Genomic DNA, 18,658 nt, shown 5'->3' with positions numbered 1-18,658 from the left:
CACGTTTTATTCTAAAACGTAAAAATGCATCAGTAATACCTCCTCGTTTTTTGAAGGTTTCGTTTGTTGTGAAAAAGTTGGCCTCAAAGTCATTAAACATCATCCAGACGAAGAGATTTTTGAAATTATTGATGAAGCTTGATAGTGGTCACATTGAAGTCAATCTGCCTTGAAGTAGGGTTTTTGTTAAAGAAATCAGGGTGATGCTAACTTACAAAAATGCCTGCCAAAAAAAGTCATCATTGCAGTGCTCTATTCATCCTTCATTTATTTATCTAAGACTGAGACATTTTGGAAGTGGGAGATGAAAAACCAAACGGACAGTAACAATAGATAAACAGCACTTACTCAAAATTATTTACTTCATTCCTTTTTTTTTTTTTTTTATTTCAAGCTCCAAAAAGTTTTATTTCATTGTCTCTACTTCACAAGTAAATCCAAACCCACAAAGAAATGATTACAACCGATCCGAAAGTGCCAAAAATACGCCGCCCGCATTTTACAGATATACATATCGGAAATATTTCAAATGCCGTTTTATCAAATAGAAAAAACAAACAGGACAGATCATTTTGGTACAGAGTTCAACGTGAAGAACAAGCATTACACTTCACACAAATAAAACTGATTAAAGGAAGTCATCACTGGAACTTAGAAAGAGGTGAGAAAGTACAATGCGTGTATTTAGAGAAAGCGTGTCTTCTTATTCAGAGTCCAAAGAGTGGAAGGGACAGTAAATGATTAGGAAGGGTCTATGGTGTGCCAGGTACGTTATTACGGCTATCGAGAGACAGATGAAGGACTGCTCAAGTTTTTCTGCTCACTTCCTGAGGTGTCTGCTGTGTCTCCTGTATATGAATATGCAAAACAATGGTAGTAACGATATTCAAAATAATAACAGAACAAAAATAAGAATTTAACAAAAAGTGGAGGAGAGACAGAGACAAAAAAAAAAGTCTTGTCAGTCAAGCGCAGCAGATCTTCCAACCAAGCAATCAATCAGCTTTTCTTTACATGCTCGTGCACTTACATATTGTTTACGAAGGATAAACGCACTCACTATAAAATAATAAAATCAATTAGTAATTAAACATGAATTACGTGTAGCAGTTTATTTTGTGCTTGAAGTTTGAACATTTATTTTGCAATGATTCAAATTAATCAATAAATGTACAGATTTGATTTGTAATATTTGATTTAAAAACGTATTGCTGAAACATTTTCATGACACCCACTTAATAATCCAAAAACATTATGCAATGCAATGCATTAAATAATTAATTTTCTTGATAATACTAAAGGTTTGTATCTCCAGCAGAGTTAATATAGTTAACTAAAACTAAAATGAAAATCTTAAAAATGAAAAAGCGTATTTGTAATGTGAAAATACACAAATATGGATATATAATTTACTGTATATATTTCAACCAGTTGCCAAGGCAGTTTCCTATTTTAATATACTTTAACTTGAAGTACTGAAATAAACTACAAAAAGCTAAAACTCTAAAAAAAAACCAAAAAACACACAAACTGACTCAAAATACCATAACATAATTATAATATTAAAAGATCATTTTTAATAATAAACCATGAATTTACAGACTCAAAGTGATTTTCAAAATAAAATATTTATGTTTTATTCAATTGCAAAAACTGCACATTTCTTTAATTGGTTTCATTATTTAATTTAGAGTACATTGGTTCTCTGCACAGATTTTTTTAACTTGATTTTAATATATTTACTGAAGTGAGGGATTGTTACATGTACTTTCCTAGCTACCTGTATATTGTTCAAAGCAACAATATTATTACCGCGTCCCATTTTTGGTTCTGGACTTACCCGGCCCCACTGCTGCCTGGCTGCCCCTCAGTACTGACATAAGACTCATTGCCATTGGGCTCTGAGCTGTTGTGATTGGCCCACTGAGCTTCGCTGGCAAAATGCTGTGCTGTGATTGGACTGGGCGTGTCTGGGCTGTCAGAGAGCCCCGCCTCCTGCTGCTCCTGCCTCTGAAAGTGCTGCTCCACCACCAGCTGCAGCTCTGCACTCAACACAGGACACACAGCACAGCGCCACACAGTGGACACAGGCTATCAGCGCAGGCGTGCAGTGTGTGGAACAGTGTGAGACCTCTGAACCCCATCCAAATGTATGACATCAATCAAATACACTCAACGGGCGGCTATGGAATGGAGAAAATGAATGACTTGCGAGATGTATGCATGCTATGTATCTAAAACCAAAAAAATTTGCTCTCACAAAAAGACAAGTATTTAGTTATTGAAAAAATGTATTGCAGCTTTTAATGGGACAGTTCACCTAAAAATGCAATTCTGTCCTTAATTACTTATGGTCATGTCGTTCCAAGCCCGTAAAATATTGGTTCATCTTCGGAACACAAAAAAATATATTTTTGATGAATGCCGAGAGCTCTCTCGGACCCCCTCATAGACAGCAAGGATCCAAATACAATCAGAGCTCAGAAATGTAGCCAGGAGTTCATTAAAATAATCAATGAGAATACCCCCAAAACAAACAACTATGCAGAATTCATCAAAAATATTTTCATTTTCAGAAGATGAATGAAGGTCTTACAGGTTTGGAATGATATGAAGGTGGGAAATTAATGACAGAATTTAAATTTTTGGGTCAACAATCCCTTTAAAACTATAAAGGTTTGTTTCAGAACTTGGGCTTACGGGCTGGGTAATATAGTGCAAAAATAAATAAATAAAAAATAAAATAAATTTGTTTATTAATTTTATATTATTCATTATTATAACAAATATAATAATAAACTCGCCAATGATTACACCGTTCTGTGCGTATTAGCAACAAGCCCCAACATAAGGACATTTTTTGAAATTAGTTTAATGACAAGTTTTTTTAGTTGAAATAATAGCCTAAAACCTCATTAAAATATTTCTCAGTGCTTCAGTTTATTTCTTCAGAAAGAAAATGATGCAAATAGGAAAAATAAAATCATGAATACTCAATATACTCAGTGTTAGATGGGCTGACATCAGTTTTGATCAACAGCACTAAATTTCTTGGTGACGTGATCAAAGTAAATGGCTAATGCACTGTAAGCTGATAGCTCTCTCGTGAAGCAGGTCTGAGAGCATCTTAAGAGCTTTCAGAAGGTTTCATCTGCAGACCTCCAAATGTACTGTCTGATGATGATGCCTAACATACTCAGCTAGAACCCCATAATTACCAATGTGTTAAAAAGATTGTTTAAAAAGAGCGAATTCATCATAACCGAACTACCTTGCGAAATTAAAAAAAAAAACTACATTAATTCAAGATGCAAAACGTTGAAAAGTAAATCAGGGAATCCTGAATAATAAACTACTTCTAAGAAAACAGAACTCTGATCTAAACAATACGCCGCCGCAGATATAAATGAGCTTGTTTCTTCGTCTGAACAGATCTGGAGAATTCTAGCATTGCATCAATTGCTCACCAACAGATACTCTGCAGTGAATGGGTGCCGTCAGTCCGAACAGCTCTGAAAAACATCACAAGCGATCCACACCACTGTAGTCCATCTTGTGAAGTGAAAAGGTGTGCTTTTACGATTTATACGATTTTCATTGAAGAAACAAACTCATCTACATCTAGGATGACCTGAGAGAACGTTTTCAGCATTTTTTTTGCTGTTGGGCTGAATTCTAACTTTACATATACTTTTGTAGAAGCCGCAAATCTCGAAAGAAAGAAATTAATACTTTTTTTTTTTTTGGCTTCCAACCATTATGATTGATCTCAGAGCTGGCTGGCTGAACTCTTAATTGAAGAGAATTTAAAAAAATCCAGAGCGAATGGCGAAAACACTCCCGCAATCAAGAGCACTAAAAAGTGGGCACTCAATGAACCGCTACATACACTCAGCAGTTTTGCCCTGGAATGATTTCAGCTCGCCACTTTGTCGCTATCCGAAGCAATCTTCTCAAAACTTTTACCAATCTTTTCACAGACAAGAGACCCCTACTTACGCAAACGAGGCTCTGACACCATTGAACCACGACTAGCCCACACAAGCGCAGCACGCTGGCTTGGCATCACTGCAAATCAGATTGCTTTAGCTGTTTCTGCCCTGCACCGACCGAAAGGATGCTGAGTGTTCGTTCAAAACTGCTCTGCCAGGCTGTCCATTTGAGGCCATCTCTCTAGAATGATGCATCTCTCTCTCCTCCCCCCACTCCAATCAATAGCTCAAGCTAATGTGAATTTAGCACGTCCGTGCCAGGAAATGGCCTTGTCTATGAGTCAGCGAGGCGGACTCCGCCGCTATCCCTCCCCCATCTCATCGCCTTAAAACCTCAACTTTGACGCAAACGTGGCCTGGTGGTCAGACAACCTGGGTTTGAATCCAGTATAGGTCATTTCCAGCCTCCTACTGCCCTTGTGATTGGCGAAATAATAAGCAAATTATTAAAACTCTACTTTTAAGAGTGCACGTGCGCTGATAAAAAAAACGATGTCTGAAGAAAGATTACACATTCGTCACATGTGACGGGGTTTCTTCAGGGTTTATGAAAGTAAATTTAAGACTCTTTCAAGACGACGTAAATTTAAAAATTAAAAATTATTATTATAAGTTTTTAAATTTAAGGTATAATTAAAAGGGAACAAAATATGCCAATATGTTGCTAAATATAATGTCAAGACTCTAGAGTGCACACAATGAGCTGCATTAACAACACTAAAAGTTTGAAAATACAACTTTCACTCCGAATACCTCATTGTGCTAAATGACCAAAATGTAATGCAAAATTAGATTCTTAAATCAAATTAATTTAATTATTGATAAGGCTTATATAGCTGTGCAAACAACCACTAAAATAGTTTAACTGTGACTTCCGATCAAACTGCAATAAAGGGATGTTTCCAGTGGAAATGTGATATTCTACATTTACCTGAAAAACATAGTGACAAGAAAAAGGCTTATAAATAAATAAATAAATAAATAAATAAATATCGATAGCAATAATCAAAATGGAGTGAGTGATGATTAGAGTTATGATTAGAACAAGAAAAAAAAATTAATTAAAAGGGAAAACACATTAACAGATATTTGTTCTTGTTTTAAGCAACTTACTTAATTCTGGGAAATTTCTTAATCATATCTCCTTTTTGCTTTTCAAGTAAAAGTATCTTAATTCATGGAGGTTTAGATTTTGTAAGATTGTAAGACTTTTTCAGCAATGTTTGTTAAATGCTTTCTGCTCTGATCGAAATACTTTTAAAGCCTTCATTTGCGGAAGGGCGAATTAAGATTGAGACATTTGAGAAACTCCACAAGGAAAGAGAAACAGTGGCCACATGCGCACTGAAAAAAATTGGAGTGACAGAACCATTATAAAATTAGATTCGACGATGTATGAACTATATAAACACAAATAAATCCTAAATAAAATACCAGCAGCTGAAAATCATGAAGGAGTAAACAATAAATGTTATTTAATAGGAAAACGGAAGTAACATAAATGTAAATAAAATCTGAAAAGCTGTTTACTTTATAAATAATACTTTACTTTGGAAAATAAGCTACTACTTACAAATATGTCGGATTAAAATAAAAATGTCTTTTAATAAAGAAACATGAATGGTCACAGGCAGTGTATTGTGTCTTTCACAGTGGGTTTAAAGTCTGAGACCACTCTGACAAATACGTATTTAGTAACCAATAAATATACAAATGTTCTGAATAAATTTCGACAGTATTTCTAGGCCATTGATCAAATCTTTGAAAACGACCGTGTGATTCGTAGATGTTCTTTCTTTTGTTGGAGCTCAAGATGCTCTCTGGATGATTCTCAAATCACGCTGGGAAAAACAGACGCATCTTCACTAGTGTACTCAGACTTCGGACCTCACTGCGTGTGGTTAAGAGCGGAGGAACTGTATTAATATCAGCGGCTGATCCATAAGCACGCGCGGTGTGAGTAGTCTGTTGAGTGGGCTGCATGTGTGGGTCATTGGATGCAAAACGCCGCCTCCATCGGTGAAATACGTACAGTAGTGTGAACGTTAATGGAGAAGATGGCAGTGTACTGTGGATCATACTGTACTGTACACACAGATGGCAGAGACATATCATTCCTATTATGCAATAGCTTTTTATTGCCTCTGTATATTATTTTTTTAAAGATTGAAATCATAGTAGGAGGAATTAAATAACTTCTAACATACAAAAAGCTGAAGGTTTACTTAAAACCGTCTCAGATGCATCATTAAACATGTTTTCTGATCACGTTTTTTTATTTTTACCTGAAAATCAATTTATAGATTTTTTTTTTTTTTTTTTTCTGTGTCCTGTCCGGTATCACTTTCCATCCTGTTAGTTCTCTGTGAAATCCTTTAAAGCAACATAAATCAGCTCCTTAATCACATGATGTTCTGGAAAATGACATAAATTTGACGTATATTTTGGATATATTTAAAATTGATTTTAATTTCAGCTTGTAAAAACATTTCTCATTTTTGTTTAGTTTAAGCTAAAATAAGAAAAACGAAATGCACTAAAACCTATATACTTACATAAAAAATCCCGTGCAAATTACAAACACATGAAACAAAGAACTAAAAAAAAAAACTAATTATGAATATTAATTAAAAAAGTAAGTAAAATAAGTAAGATTAAGAATACAAAAACTTTAAAAAAAGTGTAACAATTAGATACATGTAGATGGAAAAGATTTATGTCCAGATATACATATTATAAACATACATTATTTGGATATAATAATATATTATAAATATACCTACTCATATTAACTGTATACAACCAAATACTATCGGGGTTGTTTGACTCTTTTGTCTGATACTGTACAGTTGCAATATAAAAAACCCAGCATGATAAAAACGATATAATCAAAAATTTCTATGTTTAGCTCTTAATTTTCATAATTCGGTTCATTTCTTGTCGTTGTATAAATAAGTTATAAATGTTGAAATTCGAGCTTCTAATTTTGGCCTTTATTCTGAAAATCCGATCCTACAAAAGTATATTCTTTTTTTCATGTCTTACCGACCTCAAATGGTACTGCATAACAGGAATGACTCATATGTATGGGTTACGTAAGAGCCTGAAACGTCACATAATATGCAGATGGTGTACTGTATGTGGCTGGATGCGGGCCTCGTACCTCTCATGGTCGGTGGAGTGTAGACGCTCTGTTTCCTCTGGGCTGGAGACAGCTGGGCACTCTGGGCCTGGCGTGGACAGTGGAAAAGCACAGCGTGAGAGAGGGGATCTGATTTCACGCAGACTCTATTTCAGGAGCTTTGCTCCAGCAGGTAATCAATGACAACTGCATCAGAGCTCCATCCATCTCATAGCAAACCCTCTGCTGAGCATCTCAGAGAGCTCTGCAGAGAAGCAGCCGGAGGCTTAGCTTACATACCGCCACGTCCACTAAGACGGCGGAAAAGAACACTGTGTTATGTCTGATAGAGCGATGGTGGAGACAGGAGTGAGGGAGATCAAATCTAATGCTCATTCTAAGTGCTAGGGTTAATCCCTCATCTCTGTTATTGCTTTAGATACAGCACTCACCTCTGTTTGATTGCTTGTAGTCTGCTTGTCATCTCCTAAAGAGAAAAAGACAGGGGAACTTACATTAAAACCAATGACAATAAATATATTTACATTGTTACAAAGAATTCTATCTATCTATCTATCTATACATTGAGTATCTATCTATATGCATCTATACTTTGAGTTTCTATCTATCTATCCATCCATCCATCCATTGAGTGTCTATCTATATGCATCTATACTTTGAGTATCTATCTATCTATTTATCTATCTATCTATTCATCCATCCATCCATTGAGTGTCTATCTATATGCGTCTATACATTGAGTATCTATCTATCTATCTATCTATCTATCTATCTATCTATCTATCTATCTATCTATCTATCTATCTATCTATCTATCGAGCGTTGTCTTCTGGATTGGTTCTGTCTAAGTTTGTTCTGTTTCTTGATATCATTCCAGAAAGACTGGATCAGATCTCTGTGGAGCACTGGCTGTTGTCTGAATCCCAGTGGATTACAATGAATGGCAAAATTAATGTTTGGAAATGTAAACTCATATTTCCTACTGACACACTACAGCTGTGCAAAAGATAAAAATTATTGACTTAAAATCATTTGATCAAAAAAAACAGCGTCTAAAAACAGTTCTAATAAATTTGTGTACCTCTGTATGTCGATATAGATATATTATCGTTGTAGGTGGAATATATTTTCCACAAAATACTGTTTATAATTATTTTTTCTTGCGCACCAAATCAGCGTACTATAATGACTCCAAATCTAACAATGTTTGTAAAATGATTAAATATACTGTTCCCTTGATGTTCACATAAACAAAAAAAAAAAAAAGCTTTCAAACTATGTTTTCATAATTTAATAGGAATTTTAGCAAAACTAGAAACATTTTTCAACTAATTTGTTGTTTTAGTTCAGGCACCACAAGACATTTTTTTTAAAACATTCATAGGGTCATATCTAATCTGTAAAACTGTGTCACAGTAATGTCTGTGTGTGTTTAAATCTCCACAAATTTTGTTAAAGGACACTTAGAGCTAAGTCAAATTTAGACCAATTATATCTTGATCCAAGAGTGGAATGCGACTAACAAAATTTGATTTTACATTCCACTTCCGAGATTCTTTTTCATAATGTAAAACTGCTTTTAGGAGGCCGACCCATTTATTTCCATGACTGCACTAAGACATGCTTATACATTATTTCAGATGTTATGAAATATAGGGCTATTTGTTCATTTCAGGACTTGAAAGGCCAATGTATCATCATGTTTCTTTCAGAGCGTCTTACAATTTCATGCATGCTCTCAAAAAGTATGTGCATTGAGTTTGACTCTGTCGTCTCTGCATGAAGTGTTTGAAGCCCATGGACTCCTAATTATTTCATAAAATACTGGAATGTTCTAGTATGATGAATCTTTTTAACTGGTAAATTTTGCAGTGAGGATCTGGAACATTTGCAATCTGGTATAATTTGGAGGTTGTTATTGCTGCAGCTTCAAAAAACAGAATCATCAAATAACTCTTTATCATTTTGTGACAAAATGTATTTATTTATTCAGAAAAATATATTATTTCAGAAAAAAAATAAAATATTGTATATAATAATAAATGCTTTTGAAAGAAGTCTCTAATGCTGGTTATATTTATTTGATCAAAAATACATTAAAAATATATTTCTGTGAATTTTTTTTACAGAATTATAATAGAATGTGGAAACCACAGCATTTATTTGAAATAGATACAGTATAAATATCTTAACATGCTGACCTAAAACATGTGAACATTACTAAAAATATCGTCAGATGTTACTGCATTAAAAAATATTAGTTAGTTGTATTTATTATGAAAATGGACAGGACACATTAACTTGATACATCCATTAAAATCAAATTAATTAATTGAAAAAATGGTTCAGAAAAATAAAGTTAGTCATGACAAAATAATTTGCTTGAAAAAATAAAAATTTACAAAATATCTTCATGGAACATTTCTCTCTTTTTTGCCATATATCAAATCATTTAAAAAATCATAAATCATTTTGGCCCATACAATGCATGCGGTGTGACATAAGATGGTCCAAGGTCACAGTACAGTACTGAATTGTTTTGAATGTAGTCTATGTTTTATATTGCGCTTTCATAAAATAAAAACTATTATATCCAATGACTGTATGCACCACTACTTGACGTTACACTTGTTCAAGCTGGAAAGAAGACTTTAAAAGCCCCAGATTTCTCTTAAAGCCACTGAGCATCTTTATTCCCTTACCTAATAGCCACTTAAGACTTTAAATGGAGTCCGAGCAAATGCTGGATTATGAATTCAGACCTGAAATTAAGTAGAACCAGAGGCACACAGTGAACCACAGTAGCCAGAAGAGCTTTTATGGGCCTACTGGCTCCACACACGAGGACCTTGTTACAAAAACGCATCGCACAGAACGTTCCTGCCAAAGCCACAGGTTCTGCTCCATGAGCGCTGCACCAAATTACCACTCTAACCGCAATAACAAGCCAAGCCGCTCTTCAACTTCGTCTTCTGCTCGCGGTTTATGACAAGTAGCAATCGTGTGACGCAAGTTCATAAAGCTTCAAAAACTTTCTTTATAAGGGACCGATTCCAAGTGTTTTGGATCAGAGGAAGAAATGCCAGCCAAACAAAGAGGTGCTTGTTTTGTGAATGCAGCTCTGTGCGTCCCACCTCCTCAACACGCCCCTGCGATCTACATCCAAAATCAGCAGGGGAAAAAAAGCAAGCCGTTCTCCGTGCGCAACCGCAATGCCACAACAACCACCCAGCGATCATCTGAATCAATCAGGAAAAACAAACAGCTCTGAAATTAACAGCACTTCCCAGTCATTTGTCAGGTTTGAATGGCTTTGCTGGAGAGCATGTCATCTCTGTTGAGTAAGACCTGGCAACCGACGGCAGACAATAAACTCTCTTAGTCAAGGGAAGCTCGTGAGCTCATAACAAGGCCCTCTTCTCAAGCAGAACTGGCAGATGGCAATGCTGGCTCCAGCGAGGAGGTCTGGTTAGGCTTTATCAAGAAAACCAGCCATCTCTGCCAAGGCAAACACAAGAGTATGAGCACATATGATCTCTTTGAGCGTCCAGCCAAGACTAGTGCTGAACACTCAGATGAGGTGGATCATGGCTATGTTTATTCACTGGTATTGAACCGTTTATGAAGACACTCTGACAATGGATGTTTAAGGAAATATATGACTGATTCTTGAGACTCATTATTACTCGAATGTACATAATACATATAAACCACTTAATTTTATTACATTTATTTGAATTATGATAATATTAATTAATATTAATAATTACATATCATCACAACCCCTAACATCACCTCAAACCATTTTTAGTACATACATACATATATATATATATATATATATATATATATATATATATATATATATATATATATATATATATATATTTATTTATTTTTTTATGTATGTTTTTATATATATGCTGATATGTTTAACATCTTAAGTAGTCCTGTTAGCAACTGGATTTAATACATTTGTTTCATGCAAAATAAATATACTATATTTTAGAAATATATTAAATTTCTCTCTGACTGAAATTACAGTTTTGTAGACAGAGCTGAAAACCATCATGCAATATAAGTGATTGCTAAATTTACCAGTATTTGTCAACAAAATCACACATTTTGTGAGAAACAGGACCCTGACGTGAAAACTGCTTAACATGCTGAAAAAGATACATTTAAAAAAAATTCCATAATATGCAAACTTGGGAAAACCAGTTTTGTCCTAATTCTCAAAAAACACAGATGTCTGACCTCAAAGAATTCAATGTCACAAAATGACCATAATATGACATTGTGTTTTTTCTGCATTCAGGTGTTTCTGGGAAAGACCTACTTACAAGCTCGGAAGTCGCAATTACGATGTGTTATAGATTTTTGGTTTGGATAAATTGGAAGCATTGAGCAATTTCACATTTCACTCTTTTCACTTGACAAACACAGGAAGCGTTTTTAGCACTAATGCAACACTGTAGATCAAAGGATACGCATTAGGTGTGGAAATGAAGCTTTATCTGTGTATTTTATCATTTTCATGCTGCCACAGAGAATTTATGGGAAGCTTTGTCCAACAAGCCTGGCTCCTCATATACATGGCTGAATGAGAAGTGCTGTTTTGCAAGCTTTGTTGTTATTCTTCACCGAAGATGTAGAGAGTAAATTATACAGACTATGTTTACCAACTGAAACATAATTATGAACGATACCAAGTAGCTTCCACCGTCATTCTTTAATTTTCAAGCAAAAACATTGTGATGGCATTCACGTGTGCTCGAATCGTGAACATGATCGCTCTGACATGACTTGAAGGCAGCATTTGTTTAGGCTCTGGAATGGTTTCTCTACATTTACAGTGCCAAAAACCAGTTTCTCGTGTGGGCTGTTGAGTGGGATTAGGGTCGAGGTTACCGTGTTTACTGATGACGATAATGTGCTGGCATTTCCCTCAAGTGGAAAACTTTATTGATTTAGCTTGCAAGTGGAAAACATATGAACTTCCTCAGGATAAAGTAGGTTTGAAAACAAAAGTCCTCAGGTATAGACCGCACGGATGTTCCATGAAAGTCTTTAAGATATGAAAAAAAGTGAGATAAAATGTCAGTTTTAACTGTAATAAAAATTTAAATAAAAAGTCATAATTACAGTATGAGAATAAAACTGCAGTTGTCTTCAAAGTCACATTATTTAGGAGATCTAAAGTTACAACTGTGAGATAACACTGAGAGATTGTAAGATTTAAAGTCATTGTGAAATACAATATAAAGCCACAACGTGAGATCAATCGTGAAATATAGTCATAGTATGTAGTATAGTCACAGTTGTAAGATTTACATAGACATATTGTGAGGTATACTCACATTTGTGAGATATATAGTAATATAGTTTTGATATATATAGCCACACTGAATTATAGTCACAATTATGAGTATATAGGCACAGCTGTTAGTAAATAGTAATATTTTTAGATATTAAGCCAATTATAATATATACAGTCATATTGTGAGATATATTCACATTTGTGAAGTATATAGTAATAAAGACATAAAGTCAATTATGAGATATATAGAGATTGTGAGGTAGTGTCACAACTGTGAGTTTTATATAGCCATATTGTGAGATATATTGTCATAATATGAAATACAGAGTCACTGTTATAAGATTTAAAGTTATTGTCAAATATTAAAGTCACACTGGGACATATAAGATCTAATTTGAAGGTTTAATGAATACTGTGAAAGATATATATAGTCACATTCTGTGATATAAATTCACTGTTGTGACATATAGAGTCATAGTTGCGGAATATAGATATAAAGTGATATTATGAGATATGAAGTCATCCTGGGAGATTTAAAGTCACTTTGAGAGCTCTAAAGTCACATTGTGGTGTGTAAAGTCACCATGTCGCATATAAAGTCATAATTCCTTTTTTATTTACACTGAGGCGAGAACAAGCAGCTTCTGTATTAACCTTCTAAAGGGTCATTTGCAGATAGTAGGTATAATTGAATCTCAGCAAAATGCATCCCATCCATTTCCCAAATAACCCTGAATTCCACTCACAGATAAGCCCTATCGTTCTACTTTGAGGTTAAACCGAGGGTTCACTCAGAAGAGACAACTCTTGAAAGAGATGACCGAGCTACAGAGCACTGGTCCACACTGCCTGTCCGGCTGCATATGCTGACGCCATAGGTGGGTTGTTTGTGCTGATAGCAGCCTGTTGACCATTGCCACATTCACAGCGTGTTGTGCTGTTCCGACCCAAGGCTATATTACAGACGCTCCGACGTGAAATGACCTCGTCAGACCTATCAAGTTGTCCTTTAAATCAGAAGAGCGCATTTCCTCCCGCAATATCATATAATGATTGTACATGAGAATCGGAGAGGGCCTATTTTCATAACAATACAGAAATCCGCGGCTTTATGTAAACAATAGCGGAAAATTCAAAAGAAATACTCCACAGCTGAAATACTACGGCAACCGAACCTTGAAAAACACTTCCAAATGATGCTCAAATGGACCGACTCTTGTTTGTTTTTGCATTTACATTTAGTCATTTTGCAGATCCTTTTTTTCAAAGCTGATTACGGTACAAACGGGGAATACATAAAGCGATTCATCTTAAAGAGGCATTCGGACAGAGGAGGTGTTCGTAATACCATCCTCAGGTGCAAGCTGGAAAGGAAAAGAACTATAGATACATTTTTTTTTTAATAAATTTAGGGTGAAGTCGAAAGAGATACGTTTTCGGTTGTTGTTTGAAGATTAACAGGGATCCAGCATTCTGGATAGGGGTGGGAAGATCATTGTTTTTGACAAGAACAGTCATGAGTTCTAGTGCTAATGCATTAGGGATGCTGATCTAGTTAACCCAAGCAAACACATAGCGTTAGAGATCTGTACAATGAGACAACACTGAGAACTTAACCCCAAAGTTCCAGCTTAATGAGAGACAGACCATTCACTGCAGATTCTTATCTTAATTTAGAGGCACAGAGGCGCTGTGGTTCAATGGGGCCTTGTTTGCTATGACCCAACGGTCCCTGTATGTTGAACCAACTCTTTCAGCGACTACAAAGAAGCATACAGCTTGTTTAATGGTTTAGGGCTCTTACCTGATGCACTGGGCTCATTGTAGATGACCAATGTGGCTGGAGTAGGTCTGCGTTTGCGGATCTGAAGAGAAAAAAAATTCTATTATACTAATTATACTACCATTAGCAAAAGTACAGAGGAGGTAGGGAAACCAATTTAACTGTGTTAAAATCACTGTGATACGCATCCTTGAGTGGCTTAATGGTTTCATTTAATACAGTGTCCTGCTGGAAAAACTCCAAGCCTAAGCTGGTTTCCCTGGTTCCTCTGCCTGACCATTAGGAAAATGGCCTAAAACCCCTCTAAAACTAGTTTATAGACCAGCCTGGAGACCAGCAAACCATCTTTAGCTAGTTAAAGATTATTATTATTTTTTTTTATTTAATTAGCAAAGCAGCAAACAATTTTTATATAAATTCTAATAATTATACTAACTGATCTATTTGTGCATAATGCAGTAAAATGTCATGCTTTTTAATAAACATTCTAACTAATTACTATACATATACGTACAATACAATTTCAGTTGTGGTATTACCATGGTACTTTTTGATACTTTTGTAAGTGCTAACTGATGGAATATTGGCGTAAAATGTTCATGCTGACTGATTTACCCCGTGTGTCCAGACACCAGCATTTGTTGGGTGATTCACTGGGGTCAATACAATCAATTCCCTGAAGAAGGTTGCTGGGTTTAGATCACTTTTAGCCTCACAACACGCCGTCTTCAACACATGCGAAACAGCATGAGCTCACACACAGCAATGTCACCCACCTCCATGCGGTTTGAAATATACCTGAACATCAGAGTCTATTTGAAATAAGAGATAACCTATAAGAATGACCCGGTGCGTGAGAGAGATTCGGGAGCCGTCACTTGACCTATCAAGCCAGCACAGCGTTCTCACAACATCAGTGTTTGTCGATCGTGTACATCTGTTATCAGGTCCAGCCAACTCACTAGTTGCACGACCACAAGTTTCTCATGACCTTACTGATGTTGCTGCATTATCTGCTGATGACACCAAGGTAACATTATATTAAAAGGCTGAGCAAAAACCCTTGGGTTGAATGTTAAAGAATCTTGGATTTCAGTTTAATCAGGGTCAACACACATTAGCAATACAGAAAATCTCTTACATTCAAATCCTAATAAATGTTTCCCATTTTATTTTTGCTTTTAATTCCGTTGGGAGTCATAGGTTCCTCAGGCAAATGAAAACTGACTAAAAGTACTTCTCCTCTTGCAGGGTCAGTTAAAATCTGAACTACTAGCCTGATTGTGCCAGCACACAAAATCACTGAGCCCTGAACCTGCATCAGACCATTTTCTCAAAAAAAAAAAAAAAAAAAAAAAAAAAAATAGCTCCAAGAAACAAGAGCGAACACTTATTCAGCACAAGAGCGACTGCCACTGATTGGACAAGTCGGCATCATCATAAAATCAGCCCTGCACTTTCCTGTTATGACATTGTCAGCAACATCACCAACATCAAACACTTTTACTGCCGGGCACGAAACCTCAACGCTGGATCCAGGAACGCAATAAGAATCTATTCTGCTGCACGAAGAACAATTTCACAAAAAAATGTTTACAAAATCTTAAAAATAATCGGTGAAACTATTTCGTACCGAAATCCGACAGCAAACAGCAGACGCTTAATTCTCTCCTTGCTAAAGTGCATGCGAGACACTATTTGATCAAGCCGTTGCAGTGGACCACTAAGATCTCACCATGTATGACATCATATCATAAAACTGATTTTGGCAGCGATCTGCACAGATCTGATGCTTTAAGACCGCCTCAAGGGAGCCGAAGAGCAATGCAGGCCGGTCTCCATTAGGCACAATGCAATAAAAAAGCTTCTCTCTCTACTTACATGCTCGGCTGCCTGGGGATCCAACTGGCTCTGGAAGAGTGGAACGGCAAACTGAATTTTTTTCGGGCTGTTGGGCTCCATGCTGATCGAGAGAGCTGACGGAGAGAGAGATGGAGACAAACTGGACCCTACTTATCAGCCCCTGTGATTTCCTCTCTCTCCTGTACGGCCCGCCTTCCTTTACTCCACGGAGAGAGAGAGAGAGAGAGAGAGAGAGAAAATGAGGGACACAGACAAACAGCAGAACAAATAGTCAGTCTGTCCTCCACGCATTCGTGTTGTCCCACTCACTTTGCTGTGATCCCGTGTCCCATAAACCTCAGCAGAGAAGCAGAGATGGCTGCAGGTCTTCTCAGCGTGAGTTTTCCGACTGCTCTGGGACACACTCAGATCTCTCTCTGCTTTGCTGCTTCTCTCTCTCTCTTTTTCTCTCAATATCATTAGCAAGACTCAGAGCAATGCAATATAAGCCCCCACCGGGACCTGCTGATGCTCCTACATTATTTATGATCCTGATTCAGGATGCTGTCGGCAGTTTTCGCATCACATGGCCGGATTTCTCTGCACGGACACGGGTAAACCGTGAGACTAGAGAATGTTCTTTATAATGTATAACAAGCTTTATCACACTGGCACTTCATTTATGGATTTTTAATTATTCAGGGATTCTTGGGAGGTGGGAATGATTCACTGTCCTGCTAAAACAGCCGTTTTATTTTTAGCCAGAGAGGATGTAGTATGAATTTAGCGTTTGAGACAAAAGTGAGGGATGTTTTTGGTGCTGTTATATGTATAATATTAAAATAATATTCCAATATTTCTTTTAAATAAAATATATTTTTGTGGAATTTCCAGGCATCTGGGAATTTAAAAATTCATTAAATAAAGACTAAATATACCTAGCTGAAGGCAAACATCACTATTGCTATTGGTTTTGTTATTTGAACAACACTTAAACTATGCATAAAAGGTATATTAAACTTGAGTGCACATGTTGTTCTGTACCATCTAGTCCATAGATATGACTGACAGCTCAAATTATATGGTATATTGAGGTAGATGTGTGCTATCATGTTTCAAACAGGCAATAAATAAATCCAAATCAAATATTACAGAGACCTGCCAATTTTTTTTTTTTGACTTAGGCTATACAATAACAACACACTTTGAGGTTTGCACATACGGACAAATAATGGGAGGCCCCTTATAAAATTATATTCATATAAATCCAGGCATGGAATTCATAGTGTTTCCAGCTAACATTAATCATAAATATTAGATGGAAAAAAAAAAAAAAAAAAAAAAAAAGTTGCTTTTGTAGCTAACTGAAATAAAATAAGTTAACTTATAAATAAAACAATGATTAAATTAATGACAATGATGAAAACAATGATTAATATTGATTAAAATAAGTTTAGCAACTTACAAAATAAAACTTTGTAAAAGCAAAAATAGAATTAAAAATGGCAAAAGCATTAGCAAACTAAAAAAAAATTGAATATTTTAATACTAAAATAACAGTACTGTAAAATATACACTGTACGTACTTAAATTTGAAATTAGCTCCATATTAAATTTTTCTTCAGTTCCTTGTAAAAGAAGCAATGGCATTGTTTTGTGGATAACAAAAGTACATTTTGGTGTAATATTAGTTGTTATAGTTCAAAGTGTGACCATGTATTGATCCTGACCGTAACCCAGGACAGACGCCACCTATGCTGCTTGCTCGGGTCACTGGACATCTGCCAGTAAGATAACTGCTATTGATCCACCTGCCTGCTTTGAAATAGGTCATTAGTCTGAGGCCTGTCTAAAACACAACCCGAGGAAGGAAATTGAGGTATTTTTGCAAAACTATAACCAATAGACTAAATAAAATGATTAAAAAAAAAAAAAAAAAGGTGGTTAGTTTTTTTAATCAAAAGGTCGCTTCCAACATAAGTTAAACAAATAAATAAAACTCATTCTGCAAAGATGCATTAAATTGGTGTCATTTTTGGCAATTCATATATATATATATATATATATATGCTGTGACGACGTCGGCTGCCCCTCCCCTTTGTCATCATCATCCCGTCCTTTATTCGCCGCCTTCACCAGACGCCCGACGGGAGTGGGCGTGTCCGAGAGGAGGGGCGTGGTATTGGCCAGGTCTGGCGGTGTGTGACGAGGCACACCTGAAGTGAATCGAGACTCGTTACCGTCGCCGTTAAATACCGAGGAACTCGCCACGCCGTCAAAGAAGCGCGTTGTCGGATACCGGCGGCCGCACGCGCTCCCGTCTCTGGCATCTCCGTCGCTTCTTTCCTCCGGTCGGTAGAGTTGAAGGTGATAAACAGCTCGGCATCCTGGCCCGTCAGCGGTACACGGGTGCGGTCATCGCCTGGACTACGGTGTCTGACAACGCGCTTCTCTAGCGGCGTGGCGAGTTTTTTCACGAACCTTTTCTGGACCCACGGGGGAAGAGACCGATCTCTCGAGGAAAGGCGCGCGCGGTATTTAACGGCGGCGGTGACGAGGTTCAATTCGCTTCAGGTGTG

At 36.3% G+C, this 18,658-nt stretch overlaps 1 protein-coding gene across 3 annotated transcripts in view; it reads right to left on the bottom strand.

The window, feature by feature from the left end:
* Nucleotides 1–16,569, bottom strand: part of LOC122351689 (protein phosphatase 1 regulatory subunit 1C-like) — an 18,172-nt gene extending 1,603 nt beyond the window's left edge. Inside the window, exons 1-7 of one of the 3 annotated variants that reach the window (XM_043248933.1) lie at nucleotides 16,410–16,569; nucleotides 16,119–16,296; nucleotides 14,259–14,319; nucleotides 7,566–7,600; nucleotides 7,156–7,222; nucleotides 1,840–2,042; nucleotides 355–849 (exon numbers count right to left, since the gene is read on the bottom strand). In XM_043248933.1, coding sequence (XP_043104868.1) covers nucleotides 781–849; nucleotides 1,840–2,042; nucleotides 7,156–7,222; nucleotides 7,566–7,600; nucleotides 14,259–14,319; nucleotides 16,119–16,199 — 516 coding nt within the window. In that variant the 5' untranslated portion in view covers nucleotides 16,200–16,296; nucleotides 16,410–16,569 and the 3' untranslated portion in view covers nucleotides 355–780. Of the gene's footprint in view, nucleotides 1–354; nucleotides 850–1,839; nucleotides 2,043–7,155; nucleotides 7,223–7,565; nucleotides 7,601–14,258; nucleotides 14,320–16,118; nucleotides 16,302–16,409 lie in introns of those variants that run through there. The other 2 variants (XM_043248934.1, XM_043248935.1) reach the window with 2 other exon arrangements.
* Between the last annotated feature and the right edge of the window lie 2,089 nt (nucleotides 16,570–18,658).

Source organism: Puntigrus tetrazona, chromosome 9 (assembly GCF_018831695.1).
Source record: "Puntigrus tetrazona isolate hp1 chromosome 9, ASM1883169v1, whole genome shotgun sequence".
Taxonomy (NCBI): domain Eukaryota; kingdom Metazoa; phylum Chordata; class Actinopteri; order Cypriniformes; family Cyprinidae; genus Puntigrus; species Puntigrus tetrazona.
This window is presented reverse-complemented; position numbering and strand designations above follow the sequence as displayed.